This window comes from Camellia sinensis, chromosome 5, assembly GCF_055761805.1.
Source record: "Camellia sinensis isolate YWXY chromosome 5, ASM5576180v1, whole genome shotgun sequence".
In the NCBI taxonomy this organism is placed as follows: Eukaryota; Viridiplantae; Streptophyta; class Magnoliopsida; order Ericales; family Theaceae; genus Camellia; species Camellia sinensis.
This window is the reverse complement of record NC_138965.1, coordinates 187169449-187180000: the sequence shown is the minus strand read 5'-3', so window position 1 is coordinate 187180000 and position 10552 is coordinate 187169449. Positions and strand designations below refer to the sequence as shown.

Below are 10552 nucleotides of genomic sequence, written 5' to 3'. Positions count from 1 at the left end.
TGGATGGAAAATACGATGACCTTTCTGAACACTCGTTTTACATGGTTGGAGGTATTGAAGAGGTCATTGCTAAGGCGGAGAAGATTGCCAAGGAATCTGCTGCCTAGACATGTCATACTCTTGTCATTTTCTATTATACCTTCTCTCTAATTGCAAAATTCAATAAAATTTAGATCATGTTTGGCGATGCCAGCATCAGGATTTTTTTGTTTAAGATGATGAATGTGTCGGGATTTCTGTTGCTGTTTTATCTCAATGTTGGATTTGTTGAAGAGAAACCAAGTTGGCGCTTCCCTACCATTTCCCCCATCTGTTTTATCCTTGTCATAACAAGGGGGAGAGAAAGGTGGACATGTATATTTTTCCCTTAAATTTATTTTCAGGATTTTTGAGGATGCCCTGATTACGAAACCTTGTCATTGAATTATTTTGAAACTGCACTTAAATCTGGCTTCTTTATCTGAATCTTTGCTTTAAACATTTACATATAATCTGTCAGTATGGTGTATCTAGGTTACAAAACTGTGGTTGAGCGAGAAATGTTACAAGGGGGATTGGTGTTTGTTTTCTGTAAAAGTAATTTTCTAGAGAAAATTTAGTTGAAGTGTGATGTATTTTTGTTGTGTATCTCTTTACAATAAGGGTAAATTAGATTGACTTCTTATTTTCGCACACTACTTCCTCTTATTTCACACATTTAGGCCAAGTTTGGCTATCCTAAATAAGTACACACTTTTTATCTTTTTATCTTTTTTCCATCACATCATCTCTCTACTTTTTTGCACATCTTTTCGTAAAAAGGCAAAAAGTGCACTTATTTAGGTCATCCCAAACAACTCCTTAATGATATTTTTTTAGGTAAATTATCAATAGGTTTTAATAGTTAGACTTAATTCTCATTAAATCTTATTGGAAATAAGTTTTGGTAAAATTGTCGTTAAAAATAATTTTTTTGTGACAATTTTTTACATACATCGCTAAAAATTGACAATTAATAATTTTTTTGTCATGATTTTTATAAATTGTCGTTAAAATTTACAATTAGTGATTTTTTTTTATGACAAATTTTTCTCATAAGACTTATTAGACAATAAGTTCACTTATTAGAACCTATACGTAAGTATCTTTATTTTTTTTTATTATATTTTTGTCATAAAATAAAATTATTAAAATATCCATTTCTTTTTCAACCAAAACCCTAACCTTAATTTTCTCTCTCAACTCAAATCTTAATCTTAAAATTACTACCACCCTTCATCGTCGCTATTGCCATTGCTGTTGCCGTCGCTTCCTGTCACATTTTCTTCCATTATCGCAACCCATTTCTCTCCTTATTTGCCGTCTCTTCCCTTATCCATCACTTCCCGTCGCCTGCAAATCTAAGAACACGATCGGCGCAACCCCCTCTTTCTTCGCTTCACCCTTCTGTTTTACGACTATCGTCATTACTTCCTCATTTTCCTCTTCTTTCTTCTCTATCGCGTTCCTCCTCCTTCTTCTTCTCCTCTGTTGCCCGATCGCACGATCTCCAATTTCGGGCACACGTGCCTCTTTCTCTGTCTCTCTTTCTGTCGCTCTCTCTCTCTCCTCCGATGACCACCTTTTCCTGTTGCTGCAACCTTCACTGGTAGAAAGAGTTGCTAGAGATGATGGTTGTGACAAAAAGAGGTTGTGATGAAGATGGGTGGCTAGTTGAGGGTTAGAGTTTGGAGAATGAAAAAAGTAAGGGTATTTTTTGTACAGTAGGATGTGTACTAAGTGAAAAATAATGATTCAAATTTATTAGGTGTGTCTTAAGAAAAGATGTAAAAAGACAGGAAGTGATTTATGGAAATAGAAGCTCCATTGATCTCTCTTGAAGTTTGGCGAAAATATAATAAGCATTACAAGTTTAGTATAATTACGTTAAGTTCTTTTAAAAAAAAAAAATTATCATAAATTGTTAGTCGTATACAGTGTTGTGAAAAGAGCGCCTAAGTGCCAGGCGAGGCGAGGCGCACTGTTTGCGCCTGTACAGGTCCCAGGCGAGGCGACTTGAGGTAGGCTCGCGCCTTAGCCGCGACTTGAGCCAGGCGACAGAGGCGCAAGGCGCACGACTAGGCACGCTTGATTTATTAGCAGCTAGATCTGATCTAACGGCTCCGGGGGTGTGTTTGAATGGCTCTTAACCACAGAGGATTACAACTCATGTACAATATGATCAAATACGACTGAAATCAACCCTAATCTATGTCGTTTTTCCTCTCTCGCCTCGCCTTGGACTTCGACTTCGACTAGGCTACTCGATTCGACTTCGACTTCGACTTCGCAAGTATGCATCGCCATCTTCTTCTTCTTCTTCTTCTTCTGGTCGTCTGGTCGACTTCTTCTGGTCTTCTGGTCTGCTCGACCTCTTCGACTGGGTTTTTTTTTTTTTTTTTTGCTTCAACCTCTTCTGGTTTTCTGATCTCACACTCTCTCTCTCCCCTTATTCTTCTTCTTCTTCTTATGGCTTCAATTCGACTTCGACTCTGTTTGTTTGTTTGTTTTTTTTTTTTTTTTTTTTATTTATTATGCCTTTTAGTCTCTGTTAGGAAAAAATAAATAAATAAACACATACAAATACAAAATAAGGTGCTACTGGTCTGATTAATAGGACAAAATAAGGTGCTACTAGTTTGAGTCTCTGATTCTAATTAATTAACTAAAAAAAATACACTGAAAAAAATTATAAATAATTAATTATTCACAAATAATTAATTAATACAATGCTACTGGTCTTTTTTTTTTCCTTTACCTGTTAGTGGAAAAAAAATAAATTCTGATTCTGATTAATTAACTAAAAAAAATATACTAAAAAAAATTACAAATAATTAATTAATATAATGTGCTGCTGGCCTTTTTTTTTTCCTTTATCTGTTAGGGGGAAAAATGGATTCTGATTCTGATTAATTAACTAAAAAAAATACACTGAAAAATTTTTTACAAATAATTAATTATTCACAAATAATTAATTAATACAATGTGCTATTGGTTTTTTTTTCATTTATCTGTTAGGGAAAAAAAATTACAAATAATTAATTCATCACACATTACATTACACTGAAATGATTTTCCATTTATTAAATTTGTTGTGTAGATTGTAGAAAATGATTTTCCATGTTATGTAATGTTCACTTTCATGACTTTGAGAATTATTTTATATTTTGTCTTGAATCTTGATTACTTTTTATTTTTAAAAAAATTGTCTTAGTATTATAAATGATTAGTCTATGTTAATTTTTTTTAATTTTTACTAAGACTGTGCGCCTTACTTCAATAAAGCCCGCGCCTCACCTTACACCTTGCGCCTTGCGCCTAAGTTTCGAGAGACCTTCAGCGTCTTAGTGCGCCTTGAGCTTTTAAAAACACTGGTCATATAAATAAAAAAAAATATTCTTATTCCTTTTATACTAAAATGTTTATTTAATCTTACTGAAATGATGCTCTCATGTCCTTAATTTTCTACAGATAATCTTGTGCAACTGTGGTATACTCGGTAGTGTTTCTATCAAAATTGGGAGGTGTGTTTATTTATTGGCATATTTGTCCCCATTTTTTCTAATTGCGATAACTCGAATTCAGAATCTTCCTGAAGGTCATTGAATTACATGAGCATTAAAAAAATATAAATAAATATTTTTTGGTGCATACACAACCTAGATTACAAATTGAATGTCATTGAGTTAATTTACTAAAGTATTTGACAAAATAACAAGAGAAATATTAAGTGTTGGAAATGGTTATAAATTCTGGATAAAATCAAAATTTTATCCTAAGTTTGGTCTATTTTTTAGGTGGGCCCCGTGCGTCGATTTTTGCGGGTCAAAGTGGTAACGTGTTCTATGCTGCGTGTGATTCACGTGGTATATTTGGTTGCTCAAAACCATTACCGAGTAAATGGAAAATTGAAGCTAAAGTGTGCTCCATGGAAATGGAGTTTTTGTGAAAATTGCTTAAGGTTGTAAAATAGTTTGTCCCACATTGATTTGGTGGGAAGTTTTGAATGGGTTTATAAGGCTTGGGTTTTGTACTTGGGGTGTGCCCCAAGGGGTACCCAACTGTTTTAGAGGGAGAGGTTATGGGCAAAATAGGCTAGACTCATCAGACCCAAAAACCACACACGTCGCCTGTCCGGGCTGGGCTTGGGCGCGGACGCATGGTTGGGTTGGGCTTATTCGGCCCAATATTAATCTTTTTAGGCCAAAAACATTTGAATTTAATTTTATTTTTGGTAAAATAAAATCCAGAATTCAAAATTAAACTGGTTTGGTTTTACTGTACATCCAAACATGGCCTTTCCCGGTTTTAAACCGGAATTAAACTGGTCCGGATTTACTGCACACCCAAACAGGGCCCTTCCCATTTTTGTTATCTGTTTGAATTGTAATCCAACAGATTCAAATATGTTTGAATTCAAAACCAACAGGTTTCATACCTATTCAATTCAAAACCTACAGCCACCATTACATCTATAAATAGGACTACCCTCATTTGGATTTTGTAACTCTAATTTTCGTCCTTCATAATTCTGCAAACATCCTCTTCATTTTGCTGCATTATTTTCTTGTCAGAGAGAGTATAAACACTTAATGTGTTCGTTAGGCAAACAATTTGTAGTGCTGCTATTATTTGTAGTAGATCATTTTATCATGGGAGATAGATGTCCAAATTCTGAAAGCACCATGGAGATGACGAATCTGTCTTAAGGACACAGTGTTAAACATTAGACTTGATCAAATTATAATTCGAAAAAATTAAATCAAGTTATTTAATTTATTTTCAGTGTTATTATTATTTATTTAAATCAGATTTTAATTTTATTCTTGTAACAAAATAAAATCTATTTTTATTTATTTATTTTTATTTCGAGTTTGATTTTTTGTAATCAAACAAATTCTCTCATTTCCTTTATTTCTTTTATATTTTGTTTGTTATTAAGTACACAAACTAAATTAATTAATTACAGTGAAGATTGTTCAACAATCTTAAGACAGAATCGTATTTTGTTTTTGGTATCTTCATTGTATTTAATTTTCTGTGTTTTCAAAGTAATATTCTGGTTGAAAAAACAAATAGTGATTTATGCTATTTGACAGATAGTAGTAATATACTGTCTCTTTTCTTTGACAACTAGTAGTAATATACTGGTGTTATTAACAATTGCAGAATATTATTTGGTGTTACAGAAAATTATTTGGGTATTTTATTTTTCTAGTTTTAGTAACAAGGAAAATAAAATTATTTTGTGTTTTAATTTATTTTCTGGTTTTGGTAACTAGAAAATTATTTTGTGTTTTTTTTTATTTTTGTAATCAGATAGTTTTGTGGTATTTTATTTTCTAGTTTCAGTAACAAGAAAAATAAAATTACAGTATTTTCTAGTTTTAGTAACAAGAAGAATAAAATGATTTTGTGTTATAATTTATTTTCTGGTTTTAGTAACTAGAAAATGAATTTGTGGTTTGTTTTTCTGATTTTTTGTAATCAGATATTATTTCGGTATTTTATTTTACTAGTTTAAATAACAAGGAAAATAAAATTATTTTATGTTATAATTTATTTTCTGGTTTTGGTAACTAGAAAATTAATTTTGTTAATTTATCATAGTTCTTTTGACTTTATCGTAGTACATGGGAGAATTTGTTTCTGGAGTAAAATATTAATTTACAAACAAATTTAATTTTTATTACAAAGAAACCTTTGTGGCAAGTTTAGTTTCTTTATTGGTTTTTTGAATCATTTTTACATTTCTGTGTGTGAATCTGTAGTCGTGAATAGTTTCTGTATATGAGTCGGAATAATATATATATATATATATATATATATATATATTCACAAGGACTTTTGCATGCATATTTAATTAGTTTATTTATGTACAAATCAAACTTATTAAATGAATGTATATTTTGTCATTTTGGAGTTTAAAATTCAAAACGCATTGAATTTTATTTATGAGTTGAGAATCTATTTATTTCATGATACAAATTTTGAAATCATGCATGATTAATTTATTTTGTTAATTCACTATTTTTAGTTGATGCGTTTGATATACATGTATGATGTCAACTTAAGTTATTTCTTACCAAAAATTTCATGTGATTTGGAATGTTAAATTGATATGTTGATTAATTTAAGTTTTTCCAATCAATTTTGAATGGATGTTTAAACACCAGAGAAATTTAAACATGAAGATGTATGTAGTTATATCGTTCCATTTAATTGGAAAGTAAATTTAAGAAATCTTTTATGTTGATTTTTAGTTTATTTTGAATTATGTGACATGAGATGTCATTAATAATTATTTTACTTGCGTAGTAGAATTTGTTAAACCATGAACCATTTTATTAATATGGGGGTGTATCTCTTGCATTAGTTGAGATAATTTAATTTTCTTCTGTCACAAATATTTTTATGACAGTAACATTTATTTGTTGTTGAGTTGAAAGAATGTATACAATGAAATGGGTTTTTGAATTGTTTGATTCTTAGGCAAATTTTTTATGAGGATATGATTTTGTCAAAACATTAATTTTGACTTGAGTAGTCATAATTATTTTGATTTTTTCTTGAATTTGTTTTGAAATTCATTGATTTATATCAGAAGTAATAGGGGTGGTGAATATGATGCATCATTAGATGAATTTTGTGCACAACATGACATTATTCACCAAACTACAGCCCCTTATTCTCCACAGCAAAATGGAATTGCTGAAAGGAAGAATAGAACCCTAAAAGAAATGATGAATGCCATGTTACTAAGTTCAGGCTTAACACAGAACTTGTGGAGGGAAGCAATATTGTCTGCTAATTATATTCTTAATAGAATACCCCACAAGAAAACCAAAAGCATTCCTTATGAATTGTGGAAAGGTCGACCACCTTCTACAAATACTTTAAAAGTATGAGGATGTTTGGCAAAAGTTGAAGTTCCTGTTCCTAAAAAGACTAAGATTGAACCAAAAACAGTAGACTGTGTGTTTATTGGTTATGCTCAGTATAGTAGTGCATATCAGTTTCTGACTTATAAATTAGAAATACCTAATATAAATGTGAACATTATTATAGAGTCAAGGAATGCTGTGTTTTTTGAACATGTCTTTCCTTACAAGAAATGACATGAATTAAGTTCACAGAAAAGAACTTATGATTGTACACAAAGTCAAGAGACTAATGACAATCAAACACAAGAGACTAGTAATAGTCTCGACCAACAGGATTTAACTGATGATGAACCAAGACGAAGTAAGAGAGCGAGAACATCAAAATCCTTTGATCCAGATTTTCTGACATACCTGTTAGAAAATGAACCTCAAAGCTTTAAGGCAGTAATGACAGGTCCTGAAGCACCTTTGTGAAAAGAGGCTGTTAATAATGAAATTGAATCCATTATGCAAAATCATACTTGGGAATTGGTGGATCTTCCACCAGGTTCTAAACCTCTTGGATATAAATGGATATTCAAGAGAAAAATGAAAGCAAATGGTTCAATTGACAAGTATAAAACAAGACTTGTAGTTAAAGGTTACAGACAAAAGGAAGGTCTGGACTATTTTGACACATATTCCCCTGTGACAAGAATAACATCCATTCGCATGCTTATTTCTATAGCAGCGTTGTTTAATTTAGAAATACATCAAATGGATATTAAGACAGCTTTCTTAAACGGTGATCTAAATGAAGAGATCTATATGGAGCAAGCCGAAGGGTTTGTAGTGTCGGGGCAAAAAAAGAAAGTTTGTCGGCTTGTGAAGTCTCTTTATGGATTAAAACAAGCACCTAAGCAATAGTATGAAAAATTTTGATCATGCAATGCTTACTAATGGGTTTAAGATAAACAAATGTGACAAATGCGTCTATGTTAAAAACACTGACCAAGGATATGTCATAGTTTGTCTTTATGTGGATGACATGCTTATCATTGGAAGCAGTCAAAACATGATCAAATCAACTAAGCAAATGTTTAACAAAAGATTTTATATGAAAGATATGGGGGTCGCAGATGTAATATTAGGAATGAAAATTACTAAAACATCTGACGGATATGCATTATCTCAATCACATTATATTGAGAAAATTCTTGATAAATTTATCAAGGATGATATGAATTTAGCTAGAACACCTGTAGACGTCAATCTTTATTTATCAAAAAATAAAGGTGATGCAGTGTCTCAGTTAAAATACTCCCAAATTATTGGAAGCCTAATGTACCTAATGAATTGTACTCGTCCTGATATAGCTTATGTTATCAGTAAATTGAGTAGGTACACTAGTAACCCCGGAGAAGACCATTGGAAAGCGATCATTCGGGTTCTTAGATATCTAAGATTCACCCATGATCATGATTTGAACTTTACTCGATATCCAGCAGTACTTGAAAGTTATTGTGATGCCAATTGGATATCGGATACTAAAAATTCAAAATCCACTAGTGGATATGTCTTTACTCTAGGAGGCACTGCTGTTTCTTGGAAATTCACGAAACAAACTTGCATCGCACGATCCACAATAGAATCCAAGTTTATTGCTTTAGACAAAGCAGGAGAAGAAGCAGAATGGCTTCGTCACTTCTTAGAAGACATTCCAATGTGGCCAAAACCTGTGCCAGCTATTTGCATTCATTGTGATAGTCAATCTGCAATAGGCAGGGTACAGAATCATATGTATAACGGTAAGTCATGACATATTCGTCGTCGACATAATACCGTAAGGCAATTGTTGTCAAACAGAATAATCTCAATAGATTATATAAAATCTAAAGAGAATATTGCGGATCCGTTAACAAAAGGTTTGACAAAAGAGCTAGTGTATAGTTCATCAAAGGGGATGGGATTAAAGCCTATTACATAAGAGTCGTCATAATGGTAACCCTACTTATATGACTGGAGATCCCAAGAACTAAGTTCAAAGGGACAACTAAGTTATGTATGGCTCGCAAGAAATCACCAAAGGATTAAGTTCCTACCCATTCCTATGGTGAGAGTGATATCTGCAACATATGTTGTATACAGGGGTATAAGGGTAAGTTTTGCTTTTAATGATTACTTATATCTTGATTAAGGCATAAAATCAAGACGAGTATAAAGAGATACTTACAATAAGAATCACCTATATGAGTGTCGAACTGGGGCCGGTTCTATGAGAATGAAAATGCTAAATTCTCTAGAAACATTCATGAAAATCAGGAGCGTTCAAGGCCAAAATGAACACAAAAGTGAGAATCACGATGTGTTAGAAGATATTTTGTGTGAAATCTATTGTCTTGGCTTACACAAACGGCTGAACAATTCAAGGCATCGCGTCCATTGGTTAGCTAGTAAGTCCGATAGGTTATCGCTATGGAAGGTTCAAGGCCGAAAACTACCTATCCTGATGCAAGATATTTTCGACTTATACTCTTTCGATAAATCTACATATTGTTGCATTTCCGTTGTCATCAAATTCCATTCATGTGGGGGATTGTTGGAAATGGCTATAAATTCTAGGTAAAACCAGAATTTTATCCTAAGTTCGGTCTATTTTTTAGGTGGGCCCCGTGCGTCGATTTTCACGGGTCAAAGTGGTAACGCGTTCTATGCCGCGTTGTGATTCACGTGGTATATTTGGTTGCTCAAAACCATTACCGAGTGAATGGGAAATTGAAGCCAAAGTGTGCTCCATGGAAATTGAGTTTTGGTGGAAATTCCTTAAGGTTGTAAAATGGCTTGTCCCACATTGATTTGCTGGGAAGTTTTGAATGAGTTTATAAGGCTTGGGTTTTGTACTTGGGGTGTGCCCCAACGGGTACCCAAGTGTTTTAGAGAGAGAGGTTATGGACAAAATGGGATAGACCCATTGGACTCAAAAACCACACATACGCGCACCGTCGCCGTCCGTCCGTCCGGGCGGGCTGGGTTGGGCGCGGGTGCGTGGTTGGGTTGGGCTTGTTCGGCCCAATATTAATCTTTTTGGGCCAAAAACATTTGAATTTTATTTTATTTTTGGTAAAATAAAATCCAGAATTCAAAATTAAACTGGTTTGGTTTTACTGTACATCCAAACATGGCCTTTCCCGGTTTTAAACCGGAATTAAACTGGTCCGAATTTACTGTACACCCAAACAGGGCCCTACCCATTTTTGTTATCTGTTTGAATTGTAATCCAACAGATTCAAATATGTTTGAATTCAAAACCAACAGGTTTCATACCTATTCAATTCAAAACCTACAGCCACCATTACATCTATAAATAGGACAACCCTCATTTGGATTTTGTAATTCTAATTTTCGTCCTTCATAATTCTGCAAACATCCTCTTCATTTTGCTGCATTATTTTCTTGTCAGAGAGAGTATAAACACTTAGTGTATTCGTTATGCAAACAATTTGTAGTGCTGCTATTGTTTGTAGTAGATCATTTTATCCTAGGAGATAGACGTCCAAATTCTGAAAGCACCATGGAGAGGACGAATCTGTCTTAAGGACACAGTGTCAAACACTGGACTTGATCAAATTATAATTCGAAGAAATTAAATCAAGTAAGTTATTTAATTTATT

At 33.0% G+C, this 10552-nt stretch overlaps 1 protein-coding gene across 1 annotated transcript in view; it reads left to right on the top strand.

Moving 5' to 3' along the window:
• Positions 1-446, top strand: part of LOC114309845 (ATP synthase subunit beta, mitochondrial) — a 4930-nt gene extending 4484 nt beyond the window's left edge. The window contains exon 9 of the mRNA XM_028255686.2: positions 1-446. This exon is cut by the window's left edge and continues 7 nt beyond it. Within this exon, the coding sequence (XP_028111487.1) occupies positions 1-107 (107 nt within the window). The 3' untranslated portion in view covers positions 108-446.
• Positions 447-10552: the final 10106 nt, after the last annotated feature.